The 14711-nt window shown below is 36.5% G+C and overlaps 1 protein-coding gene across 2 annotated transcripts in view; it reads left to right on the forward strand.

The window, feature by feature from the left end:
* The window catches only part of LOC109069555 (immunoglobulin superfamily member 21-like), a 191324-nt gene continuing 176613 nt past the window's right edge, over window positions 1-14711 (forward strand). The window contains exon 1 of one of the 2 annotated variants that reach the window (XM_042734023.1): window positions 1-589. In XM_042734023.1, coding sequence (XP_042589957.1) covers window positions 451-589 — 139 coding nt within the window. In that variant the 5' untranslated portion in view covers window positions 1-450. The remainder of the gene's footprint in view (window positions 590-14711) is intronic. The other variant, XM_042734024.1, reaches the window with a different exon arrangement.

Here is a 14711-nt window from a genome sequence, read left to right on the forward strand (position 1 = left end):
ATGCCTATAATGATCTTTCAAAACCTTTTCAATGTGGGGAAAAATCCAGCAGGAATAAATCGGCTTAGTGGACAGAATTAGAGGGGAAGGGTTTGGAGCCAGGGTAGGATTAAGGAAAATTGTGTGAAATAAAAAGCGAGTGATCACGAGTGACTCGGTTAGTGTCTGTTTCTAGAGGGAGGGAGGGTGAGAGAGAGAGAGAGAAAGAAAGAGAGAGAGAGAGAGAGATTTTCATCCAAATCCATATCTATTTTTTAAACCTCGTCTGTGCGTAAACGCTGGTTGCAGCCTTCGCGAGGAGACTATTTCACAATGCAACGCTTTTAATAACCTTTACGCAATCTTCACCATCATTAAACCCTTTTGAGTGCTCGTTTGTTTTAAACTTCAATCTTCCCTCCGACACTTGGACAGCATCATGACCAGTTTGTGGGATCGTATCCCTTTGGAATGGTGGGAATTACGCGGCGAGCTGCCGGAGAGCATGTAGACGCAAATGGAGTTTGGGATTTATTGCAAAATATGGGGAAAATGACCGTCTTGTCTTTGTGCTTTCTCTTGTGCGCTGATCTACTGCAAGTAGCTGTTGGTAAGTAATTGTTGTGTTTTATCGTTATATACGTAGTAGAAAACACTCATTCTGCACAGCTTTACGGATTCTGCACACATATTTTCTTCGGAAACCAATGCATCCACATATTAATAAGTCTTTAATATATACTTAGATCAAGTTTTTTTTTTTATTTTTTTTTTTTTTTTTTGCGAGACGCCGCTTAGTTCGGATTCTCCGCGAATATCACCGCTTCATCCACAGCACTTTGGGGTAGTGTTGTCGGGGAATGGGCACAGACACTGGGTGAATGTCATTTTTCATACGGTACGTTGTGAAACAGCAGGAGGTTTGAACATTCTGACGCCCAGCAATAAATGAGGCTGAACGCATTAGTGCCAAGAGCTATTGACTTTAACCCTGGCCATATTTATGATGTTATAGTCAAATCTCATGACTACAGATGCGTAATTTGATTACTTTTTTGTAAATGTGAAGAGCCACACATTTTTAGATGAACCGAGACATACCTTAATCATCGGTCTCTCTCTCTCTCTCTCTCTCTCTCTCTGTGTGTGTGTGTGTGTGTGTGTGTGTGTGTGTGTGTGTGTGAAATAACCAGTAGTACTGCATTATGGGATAATGTAGAATGTGGAAACATTGAACATTTTCTTGTTTATTTTTTCTTATTTTCAAATTCTAGTAAAACTGACACCTCATAAAATAAGATTTTAACTTCAGCAAAGGACCGTGGTAGAGTTCAAAAGTAAATTGACATTTAGCTGACTGCACTTTAAGTACTGTAATACAGTTCAGTTGTGCGAGACAAAGCAGATTGTGTCCAAAAAATTAATGATTTCTTTTAAAAGTAGACACCCCTGAAAGTCATTGAATAATTCATGCATCGAACCGATGTAACACAGCTGGTTGCACTGTTATTTCTTTCTGTACTGTAATGTAAAACTCAGAACATGACATTGTAATTTCACTGTCAAAATGAACTATTACTGTGGACATATTACTAGTAGCCAGGAATGTATTGTAAATTCACACTGAATAGCTTTTCCCCTCATTTGACTCTTACTGTGATGTTCTTGCACCCTAATCATTCCGTTACATCATACCACAAAGTTCAGCATGTGTGCTCTAATGCCCTGATACCTGAAGGAAAATTAATATTTACTGAGAAAAGACACACAATTTACTGAATTAGCGACACTTTTTATTGCTAACTATATTCTTGGTGGGGGGAAAAAGACTTAATAAACGTTTAAGAATATATAATAGTCATTAGGTGACTATTTGTACTATTGTGACTATATACTGTGTGTTATATATATATATATATATATATATATATAATATATATATATATACATATATATATATATATAGAGAGAGAGAGAGAGAGAGAGAATAAAATATTATTCTATATGCAAATTATGTTTGTTTTAGCCATTCATTGAAGTGAATGTAAAATAGTATGTACAATACCTAGCTTTTTATACACTGCGTCCATGAGTTAACTGAAAGTATGAATGGGGTGTCCCGGGGACTATAAATGTTGAAATCCTCAGTTGTAGTTGATGATTGATGTGTTGAGGTTCTAATCTCAGGACAACATCTGGCACGTTTATGGTACTTATCTTCACTCCTGCCCAGCTGTTTTCATTCTCCCTGTATTGGAAGATTACAAGTCCTCATGCAAAAATCCCAAGAAGACATTAACATCAAGACAGAGTCAGTGATATAACTCCAGTGTGTGTGTCCCACAAATAATGCCTTACAGAGTGAGGCAATCATTCATAATTTCTGACTGCACTGGTGGTTGGCGTGTCCCATATTTTAATACAGCCCACCTGAGCATTATGCAGGCTGGCGAGTGAGAGACCAAGATAATAATTGTTGCATAAACCATCAGGTCTCAAAGTTCAGCTGAGGTTGTGGTCAGGAATTGTGGTATGGATATGGAACCTGAAATTATTTGAGTGCCATTACTATTTCAATGTCCTGCTGCATGGCTGTTGTACAGTTTTGCACATAAATAAATTTGTGATCAGCTTTTGTGATGACAGTAATAATATTAAGAATGACACTCCCATTGCTTTGCAATCTTCATTAATGCTGTCATCCAGTTATCGGATAAAAATAGTTTCCATCATGCTGTGTTGTTGAATGAAATTAAAACTTAAATCATTACAAAATTGTTTATATATATATATAAATATATATATATATTTAGTTTAATGTGATGTACTAAAATAACAAAAATTAAAACTGAAATAAAAATAATGACTATATAGACATAGTCACGAGAAACAATATCTAATAAAATATTAAATACATTTAAAAATGTTATAGATATTAATAAAAACCTATAATGGTATAAGTTATACTAAAAGAATACAATTCAAAACCTGTATGACTGTCTTTCTTCTCAATTTTTTTCATTTTTGCACATATTATTCCTTTAAGATCTTGAAATATGCTGAATCACTGCCATTTTCTTTTGTGCAAATCCTCAACCATAATATATTTCAGCAGACAAGGATGACTGATTGTACATCGCCATTCAAAATACCTAGATGATTCAAAATCATGATCAAGTAAACAACTTCCCTTTCTCTTTCTGGTAATAGTTAAAGACATTAACACAAAAAGAGCACATCTTTCATCAAAGAGCTGGTCTGCCCTCCTGACATTACGACTACCTCAGACTTTGGAAAAATCTTCTAGAAATATAGCTCGTCTGAAGGTGCTGCTACTCCTAATGACCTTTAACTCCAACACCACTCCAGGAGTGACCTACAGCATCGCCCTCTACACCCCTCAGAGCTCAGGGCAGCGCCGGCTCTCCACAACTGAGCCATTCAACCCCCCTGTGGATTCCTCCATTTCCTCTTCTTAAGAGAATTCTTCCTTAACAGATCCATCATGATCATGTGCACTAGCTGCAGTGTGAGACAGGTGTTGGCAATTCCAGCTTTAGTCTCCAATAATCACTCTTTGATTTCCTGCCTCCTTTAGGAGACATAAATGTGACCTTCAGGAGCTTCTTTGTCACATGACACAAACTCAGACCTTTCACATGAAGCGTTCAAAAGAAGACAAATGAGTTCTTCTTATACTAACAGTCCAAAAGCTCACTTGTTTCTGTCTTGGCTCAGTTAAGTTGCATTGGGAAGATGAATCTAAATCATCTGCTTTGAATTTTTTAGATGTTACAAAGAAGCATGTCATTTGAACATTCAGTTACAGTACAAAAATATGATACAGAAATTTAATTTTGATCTGATAATGTCTTTTGATGACGAAACATCAAAGCAAGTACATTCAAATGCTGATCTCTCTTAGCCAGAATTGAGTTTAGTCAGTCTTTCAACAGTTTCATCAGCCACATTTTAGAGGTTCATAGAGCAGCAGTTCTCAACTGGTGGTTCGTGACCCAATAAAAATGGGTCACAGGTCCGTTTTCGTTGCATTGATGCATTTGGAAGATGCTTCTATATAGTGCATTCATGGCATAAATTTATCAGTTTACTCATTCCCAGGGAATTGAACCCATGACCTTCATGTTGAAGCTACATGAACGATGTTCTGAGTGCAAACATTAAGAAAAACAATGTTTAATCCAATAAAATACCACTAACTATATAATATTAAATAGTTAGGATGGCAAAATCAATGTAAATGTATGTTTTATTTCTGTTTGTGTCAAAGGCAGTCTGTCTAATTAAACTCAAATTCTGAGGGAATTTGGCCTAAAATAATGTTACTAATTTAAATACATTTTGAGCATGTATTTTGACATCAAACTATGAACAAACTATGTTGTAAGGTAATAAATACGACTACAGTAAATACAAGTTCACTTTGCAGCAAGGAAAAACATGGTTTGTGCAGTGAATTATTGCTACTGAGAGCACAAAACTATTGGAATTCAGGCGACATTTAGAACCAATTTTCCTTTCAGCCTATGTCATGTTAACTATTTTGCATATTATTTTTGAGTCAGTGCAGTTCATAGTAATATTAATAATGTTCCATTATTCCAGCTTCTGCTGTTTCCATTGCTGTAGTGAACAAACATTGGAAGGTGGCAGAGCTCAGGGCTTCTCAAGCCAATACTGACATTTTTTAACAGCAAATGAAAACAAACCATAATCCATCTGAATATTGACGGTTGTAGAATACCAGCTGTGTTCCCATATTCCTTGTCATACAAAGAGCATAATGCTTTCTGCAAACTGTGTACTCCAACTTACTGGTGTAAGCAGGCCCCTGTATTGTGTAAAAAGCTTTAAGGACTTCAGTCAGCAGGGGAAGAACAGAAGAGCACATATTGAATAAAATGCATTGTGGCTGTGATTGTAAAAGGGCTTGTTTATAGATGGGGGCATAGTGCATCAATACTGTACTTACAGCACTGTACTTTTAGAGGTGTGTGTGTGTACCTGGTATTTATCACATTATGGGGACCAAATATCCCCACTAGGATAGTAATACCAGTAAATGTTGACCTTGTGGGGACATTTTTAGTTCCCCACGAGGAAACAAGCTTACACAGAATTAAGTTTTTTGAAAATCAAAAAATGTAGAAAGTTTCCTGTAAGGGGTAGGTTTAGGTGTAGGGAGAAAATACAGTTTGTACAGTATAAAAACCATCACGTCTATGGAATGTCCCCATGAAACATGGAAACACAAAGTGTGTATGTGTGTGTGTGTGTGTGTGTGTGTGTGTGTGTGTGTGTGTGTGTGTGTGTGTGTGTGTGTGTGTGTGTTTATAATGGAGGAAGGGAGGCAGAGGAAGGGGACTATATCTCTGACAACCAAGTGGAAAAGTTGGATTGGCATGTTGGGTGCAAACACAGAAAGCACTATAAACTCATTAAACTATCATTTCATGATCAGAGGACAGAGTTCAGGTGATTTGTTTCAGCTATATTTTCATCAGCACCATTCATTAGAATTGAAAGTACTAGGTGCAGACTGCAGAGCTGTTATCAAATAGCATTGCAATGCTTATTTGTGTTTGGATGATCATATCTCTGCACCTGCAAAAATTATTCTGATTAATGAGCAGGCTGAAGTGATCTTTACTGGAATGCCTGTCCTTTGACATGGAAATTTGCTCAAGTTGGGCAGCTTTGTCTTTTGTTTTTGCAAGCATAAATTAAATGATTACATGGTTGTGGGCTGAACTGTGGATTTGGCAGCCCTGTGCTGAAAATTGATCACCTTTGACAATTTTTTGTTTGCAGACAAAGCTTTTGTCAACTCTGGAATAGATGTTGTGAAACTACAGTCAACTGAATTCAGAATTAATTCATCTAGCTGCCTCTGTTTCTCTAAAGAACAAGGTCAGTGGTGGAACAAATGACCCTTGTGACACTTATGTTTCAGTCCAATTTAATTCAAATCTCAACCAAATTCAAATTCAAAACGAATGAATGGAAGGAAAATTACATTTCTTTTGGAAACATTTTCACTGGCGTTCGATTACATTTTGTCACAGTCAGAAATGTGTGTGTGTGTGTGTGTGTGTGTGTGTGTATATTTTTTCATATATTGCAATGTGGCCCAGCCAGATTAATAATATTGCCATTTAATTAGGTTAATTTCTCACTGTGCTTTATTTGTCTACTGGTTGGTTTAGGGGCTGCAGGCAGTTTTCCTGTCTCCTGTCATTGTTTGGATAAGTGGTTGTAGAAATAAATGCTTTGAATGACAATTGTGATGACTATAAGCAATCTGAAGCTCTAAATTTTCCCCAGGTTCATCACAGAGTCTCTAATGCATAGAATGCACATCTCTTCAGCTGAATCATCTATTAAGGGCTCTCATCATGACAGACGCACAAAAAAACATGTCAAGATGTTTTAAGGACATACAGGATATGGCTGTGACATCAGATAAGCTGAATGAATTAGTAATATCCATATGCATATACACAATTACACAGCATACAATAACTGCAAGGATTTAATTAACCAATAGCCACTCTTCATATGCCCATCATTATGCAACAGTTCAATAAGCAAGAAGTTAATTTTGAGTAATGTATATTTTAGTCACAAAACGGCAGATTACTTTTTGTCTATTTTTGCTCTGGTAAGAAAAAATACATATTTGGTTTCCAAATAAATTAGCATTCACATTTTTATCAGTGCATACATTCCCTGGGAATCGAAACCATAGCCTTAGTATTAATAAAAGCCAAGCTCTACTGTTTGAGATACAGCATCTCAAATGAGCATTTAAATGAAGCCACAGAGGAGTCAATCGTTGTTTGTTGTGACTGAACTAGACTTTAATGATACAAAACTGTCAAGTGCAACATCATAGCTCAGTCGGTAGTGTCATTCATTCACAGCATGACGGTTGCTGGTTTGAGTCCTGGCTGGGTCAGAAGATATAGAACAGGGGTTGAATGAAAGGTACTGCATGTTAGCTTATGTATTGTGCCCAAAAGCATGATCTATGTAAGTCCATGTCATACTAAGAGGAAACTATGCTTCTAACCACAGCTTGAAAGCTATTGTTCCAGCCACTCAAGTTTGTGATGTTTTTCGCGAATGTATTGAACTATGTTAGTAACAACAGAACACGCAACTATACAATGCATTTGGGAAATGCGTCCCAGGATAGGTGAATTGCAGACATTACATTTATGTAAGTGTGAATGGAGTTGTATATAAGCACTGCAATCAACAGGCCTAAGACATTGGGATAGCCTCCATCATTCCATCTATCGAACTACATATAATATATAGCAAAATGTCTGCGTAGATCACACACAATAACTGTGACATTTTGCAAAAATATGCATCTCTCTCCAGCGGTGTCAGTGGTTTTCCCCTGCAAACATTCACACTCTTCATTAAATACCACCTCCAGCCATTGCTTCCCAAATCCAGTGACTTGTGCATTTCTCTAGCCACTGATTCTGGATGCTGAATGCTTGTTAGTTTGGCCCTGTATATTATTTGCCTGTCCATTTTGTCCTACTTCATGTCTTTTTATTTAGTTCACTTGTTTGCACAGATTGTTGTTTTCCCACTACAAGCTAATTATTTAAAAATTCGGTCAAATGACTTGTGTCTTGTAGTCTCCCGTTTCCTCTTATTAAGGTGTGAAAGGAGTTTATGCATTGATTTCTCAAGGTTATTGTGCTGTACAGTATATTGATTTTAATCTCTTACCGCATTCATTTTAAATCTTTTGAGGTTAAAGTTCAAACTTGAGCTTTTCAGTAATAAACCTCTTATAATATTGATTCTTGTCTTGCTCGGAAGTCCCTCTGTTGCAGGAATAGACCCACAGCGCTGCGACAAACACGCAGACATTTAAGTTGTTCTTTACAGTGTTTCCAAGATTACACTTCAAGATCATTCATTTGAGCTGTGCTGCCCAGCATCTGAGAACTATGAGGAAACATACTGTAGTTCCTGGAATATATGAATATACTGTATATCTTTAAAGGGTCACCAAATCAAAGCAAACACATATTTTAGCACAGTGCTCTAAAGATAAGTTGGTGAACAAAAGCCCATAGAATTATATTCCATCTTAACAGTTGAGTGCAGGCTCAGAGGTCAATGTTCAGGGAAAGAATGTTTTGATGACAATAGAAGAAAAAGAGAGGTCATTGTGGGTACTTGTGGAAAAATGCAGCACCACTCTCCCCTTATTTCAGGGTTAATGTGGCCCACATTTATGGCTCCAGTTCTTGTTCAGAGAATCCAGGGTCGTAGATCAAACCTCTTGAGGTTCTGCCTATGATATTCATATATGGCCGGCAAATGTGCGGATTTTTGTGATGTGTCTAGGTTCAGAATAAACCACTTTAGATTTTAGCTCCATGTTTCCATAAATGTAAGAAACAGAGATTTTTATTGACAGCCCATTTCATCAAGGTAAGGTGGTGCTGAAGGAAGGTTTGGGGGCTGTATTAGTTGAGAATTTAAGGATTGTGATCCGTGTGCTGATCTGAGGCTTTTCTCTGTCCTGTTTCTGTCTGCCTGTGACAGCTGGGCTCGACTCAGAGGAAGTGAGAATGGATATTGGCAGGAAAGACGAATGTGCCAGCCTTTCTGTCCACCAATCGTTGGCCACTGGCACAGTGCCTCAATCGCTGCTTGCATAAAACGATTAGACAAGAAGAAAGGGAATTCATTAGAGTATGGACGATTTGTGGTTTATATCTTTAAATTGACAGTTTTGTAGTACATGTTAGATTTCGTGTGGGATCTGCTGGCCAAATTTAGGTGAGTAGAGACATATCCACGGTGACTTTGAATGCTCTGAAACCCTCGTATTATTACAAAAATGACAACAGCACAAATACAAAGTGATCTTGCAAATTGCAGTTTCTATTGAACTTTTTCAGACATTCCCTCCCTTTACAGTAAAAGCAATGGACTGCAAGTGATTGGCTAATTTTAGAAGAATGAAATCTTTCTGTCTTTGGCTTTTGTGCATGTTGTGTTCACAGTATGCTGGCCTTTATCATTACATTTGCTTTTGTCCTGTTGACAGTGCAGTTATTGCTCTTCCATTTTGTCTTGAAGAGTGATTTGACTGGATCATTACTTTCTACAAGCCTGTGTTATAATATAATATATAACTGTGTTAAAAAAACAGTTTATCGTAATTAACCAAACTAAAATAAAAAATTTTCTGAATAGATTTTGTATGATTGTTTTATTTTCAGTATATATATATATATATATATATATAGATATATATATATATATATATATATATATATATATATATATATATATATACATCCTTTTTCTTGTGTTTACATTTTTCTTATCTATTACTTCCATAAAAACATTTGAGTTATTTTTTAACTATTTAGATATTATTCCTATTTTTTATTTTATAATATTGAAATATAATATGTTCATAATATGTTCACCATATCAAGGTCAGTGCAATCATCACACAAATCCAGCATAAAGGTAGCCATTTTGTTGTCATGTGATAATAACCAGGAAGTAATACAACAGAGTGGACACCTGGGGTGCATTCCATTTCACTTTTAGACACGCACTCATGAACTTCCCTCCCTGGTGCCATTTTGAATCTACCAAAGAGCAGCGCAAATTACCGTCTGCTTTAAGACATGCTTTTTGGGGGGCTTTGTTGTGGTGCTAAGTAAAGAAAATGAAAAATGGCGGGAGGCTATTACCATATTTTATTAACACATGAAAATGGCTCTACTTTTAAGTTGACTTCCTGCTTGGCTGGTTCAAATTCCTGAGAGAGAAGCTCAGAGGACTTAAGACTCCCTCAGTACAAATAATAGAGTGGGTCTCAGCCCATTATCCCAAATGCCCTGTTCTTTATGTGTCCTCTTGAGAGTGATGCAGATGAGAGGAAATCCAGAGGGTGTGCATAATAGCAGCTGAACTTACCTTGGCCTTTACGATTTTGGCGGCATGTTATCATATGCTGCATAGTCATAGCTCTATACTGGGAAATTTTTAAAGGCAAGACAAATGCCATGAATAAAGAAGGTAAGAGTTGGTACATGTCCACAAAGAAAGCTTTTTTTAGACCGTGAGCTCTCTAAGGCCATGTCCACACATTTACAGGTATTTTTCCTTGTTCCGTAAAAAAAAAAAAAATCTCCGTCCACATGGAAACGCAAAAGCATGCTATGAACCACTGTCAAGAGCATGCCAAGCCAATAGGTGGTGATATAATCTCAACCGTAAAGCCATGTTGGCCAGTCAGAAGCCTGAAAAAGTTTCCAATAGACGAAGATAACAGTGCATGTTCTGATATCACAAGCCAACATCTCTGGTTTCGCTGTCTACATGATGACGCTACAACCTGAGTTTTTGAAAATCTTCACCCTCGCAGGAGTTTTCAAAAATGTTCGGTTTCAGTGAGCTGGTGCTGCATTTGCATGTAGACGAACAGCCAAACCGTGTAGAAAAAGCGGTGGTTTTGAAAATACACGCGTTCGTGTGGACAGGGCCTAAGGTTTGCTGCAGGCATGAAGCAGCAGGGTTTTCCCATTAGTAGCTAGACATAGTGAGAGAAACAGCTTTGATTGATTTTTTTTGGTTCTCCAATAGATGAACACTGTGTGTGTGTGTGTGTGTGTGTGTGTGTGTGTGTGTGTGTGTGTGTGTGTGTGTGTGTGTGTGCGTGTGTGCGTGTATGTGTGTATTTAAATAAATATTAATGCCGCAAACATACTAGTATGTACTAAGAGTAGTATGCTACTCTGAATGCAGCCACAAAATCCAGTAGCTGGCTAACTATCGAGGAAACAGTAACCTGCTTTAAAGAGGCTTTACTGTATTAATAGTGCAATTTAGGTCAGGTCATTTTAGGAATTATTTCATATCTAGGATTAAATTACACTTAATGGAGTTACATTATTTGTAGCATATAAAGCCATTACTTAATTCCATTTATCATTTCTGAAATAAGAACTGCTAGAAAGTCTGCCTATTATTTTCTTTGTTCAGGATGAATAATGAGAAGGATCATGTGCAGCGCCCTGAGGACTCCTGTCCCTCGCGTGACAGACGAGTATTGATGAGACTTTAGTCCCTAGCTTTACTTTTTAGAAGGATCAGCAGGAGATGACCAGTTTTCGCTTAGACAGGCATCATAAGCAATTTCTCCACAGAATTTCCTCGTGTTAAGCTGTAAATATGGATTGTGTGACTTGTTTATCATCGTTAACGTGGTACTAGACATATAAAATTCATTCTGTCGCTGTCAGTGTTTTTTACTGTTGGACAGACTGTCAGCAGCCTTGCTTACGCAATTTAGAATAGAACATCTCATTCACTCCATCACAATTCAGGAATTTTGGCACTGTTAGCCCTCAGAAGCATCAATATGAGATTTGAGTAAAGTGGGTTTTTAACTTACAAAGAAAATGGTTTGTATCTTTGATAATTGAGACACATGATGTCCGTGTTTGTCTTTTTCTAGCGATGCACAATATATGCAGGTACCATAATGGTTATTGGTTAATTTTAGAAATTTAATATTGGCTTAATAGTTTAAAGTTTCAGTGTATTTTATTATTATTAAGTTTTCTTCTAAATAATTAATATAGAATTTTTAATATTTTTAAAGGATGGAATATTAATAGTTATCAGTTATCACACATAACATTAAAATATTGGTGTATCCCTTTGCTTCCTGACAATGTATTATTATTATTATTATTATTATTATTATTATTATTATCATACTATATCATTTTATAGTGGGTTACAATAAATAGGTGATGAACACAATGGAAATGTATTGAATAATTGAAAGGAGGCATTAGAAGCGTAGGTGTATCCCACTCGTCTCCTCACCACACCTTCTTTTTGGTAAATAAAGGTGAAAAATTAATGCAGATGAAAAAATAAATCATTCTCTTTTTGTCTCTGGGATTTTAATCTTTGTTACACATGTCGCGGTTTTGCTTCCGGGGAAAGCAGCTTTTAGATTATTAAGTGTGGAGGGAGTGAAAGAGATGAAAACATTCTAATCCACATATTGACGTCAGGCTGGATGGACCACAGTGGAGGAAATGGGAGACAACGTTTGGGCCGCACATTCAGCAGATTATTTCCCATCATGCTCTCTGAGTGAGAGTGTGCCTAAGAGGGACACAACAGCTTTATATATTCCCTGGGGTCGCACTCAAGCAGCATATTCACATACTGTATGATGAGCAACTACATAAATAAGCTACATTTGTTTAAAAGGGAACCAAATATACTTCCTCCTAGTTCTCCAAGCGAATGCCTGCGCATTATGACATTATGATAATATTATGACAGTGATGAAACCATTACTCTGCAATATAACTGATTTTCAAATGGTGATTTGCATGTTAAATGGCCATATTTTCTACACATTTGCAGCATTTAATTTTCTTCCTGAAGTATCAGGATGTTGTTAATGATGGTTTATTTAGAATTTAGTGTTACACATCCATTTTTCAGCTGCGTTTTTTTAAGGAAGCTTGTTTCTTTTCTTGAGTTTGTGAGTTTATATTATAATTCTGTGTTTATTTCTCACAATTCTGAGTTTGTATATTGCCATTCTGACTTTTTTCACAGAATTGTGAGATATTTACTAACAACTTGCACCAACGCAAACAGTCTTTTGGAGTTAAAATAGTACTGTCACAATTCACTAAAGATGCGCAGTGAAGAATTAGTGTTGAAAAGGCTTAGACAGTTATTTTTGCGCTTGAATATGCATTTGTAGGAGTTTCACTTTGAAACACAACATTTATGGGAGGAGGGTATTAAAATAAATCATGCAATGTGTTTTAAGAACGTTTGCACTCATCAAATTACTGGTATTTGCGCCATTATTTAACTCCCAAAAAAGCATGTATTAAAGCAGGCAGTAATTTCCGTTGCTCTTGGTAGACTACGCTGGTCATTATGGAAATGATTTGGCTGCATCTGTTCTTTTTATTTTATTTTATTTTATTTTATTTTATTTTATTTTATTTTATTTTATTAAAGAAACTAGCTTCCATAGTTTTTGCTATAGTAAGTCATCAGGATTTAAATGATAGACTTATAATTAGCCTTCCTCTTGGCATGTAAAAAACAAAGCTACTAAGGTTTGTGATGTTAAATGGCATTCGTATGTTATTGTACATATTTTTGTATGGAAGGAAATTAACATTTTAAACATTAAAGTTTGTTTATATTAATTTAAGTAAGGAAAATCCAGATTTGTATGGTCTACGCCATTAAAGGGGAGCTCACTGGTACCTTTTGAGATGCTGGGTGTAAAGAATTGTTAAGCTCTTACGTGCTAATTAATACCCGGGGCAACCACCAAAAATTGTCCGGTCAGAACAATAATGTTATGCCAGTTGGAGAACTTATGCCTTCACATGCTATCGGAAATTTCTATTTCCCACTTAAGTCGTGATTATGAGCTTGTTGTATTCAAGTGCTTTAATGTCAGAAAGAATAAAATGTAACGTCCCATTGGTTGACTATCATAAACATTCACCGCACTACACATGCAGTTTGCTGATAATTCTGGAATTTTGGTTAAATACATGCTTATTTCACTGCTTATAAAACATACAGTATGTTTCGAATGATCATTTATATCTAGCCTATAAATACACTACTTTAGAGACAAGACAAAGGGACATAGGCTAGTTGTTGTGAGAACAGCATTGACAGCAGCAATGGTTGTCCCCTCCACCACGTTTAAAGATTATGACCTGCCCAACTCGGAAACTCTGGTATCAAAATTATTTCCGAATTTTCCAGTAGTAAATACGACTTGAGAGGCATTCACGTCTAATTTCCGATTAGGAAACTGGTATTTACAATAATTCCGATAGCACATGAAGGCAGCATTAGCAGCACTAATCACTCATAGACCACTCATTTCAGAATTTGAACAGTTTACTTGAGTGTGGTTGCAAAATATGCAAAAGAATAACAGTTGGCATTTTGTATGTCAATAACACACGGTAAATATGTTTACAGTGTTTGCATTTTATAGGATTAGCTCGCAAATAGCTTACAGAGACGTGTTACAGCATACTCGATAATCACGTCTTTAAACACAAATTAACGGTAGCAGTGTAAATATACAGTGTAAAGAAATTAACTTACTCTTTGATTCAAGCACACATGCGATAACTCATCAAAGCAAAGTGGATGAAATGACGTTGTTGTCACCGTTAGGTCCATCGATCTCGCATTTATATTAATAACAGCGCTTACACCTTTTCTAAACTGTGCCAGCATCCGGGTCTCTAACATGGATTGGGTCCTAACTATAGGTCACTGACTAACTGCCAGACTAATAATCTCACAATGAATAAAACTATTACACAAATAACTGCATGAACATTCAAAACTGGCCCTCAATTTAGTATACTTGGTATCTGCTTGTGGTCAGCAGTGGTTCATTTGGAAAATAGAGTATAGGTCTGGGTTGATGTTTACTATAGAAAAGCTTGCCTCACACTTTCCAATGAATATGCATGGTCACGTTCCCCTCTGATAAGTATAAATAATGTATAGAATACTACGTGTTTGCACAGCTTTGATAAAATCCAGTATGATTTCAGCGCTGCCAGTTGTAATCCATTCTTTGAGAAAGAAAATAACAACAAATGCAATGCAATGCAATG

The sequence above is a fragment of the Cyprinus carpio genome, chromosome B11 (assembly GCF_018340385.1).
Source record: "Cyprinus carpio isolate SPL01 chromosome B11, ASM1834038v1, whole genome shotgun sequence".
In the NCBI taxonomy this organism is placed as follows: Eukaryota; Metazoa; Chordata; class Actinopteri; order Cypriniformes; family Cyprinidae; genus Cyprinus; species Cyprinus carpio.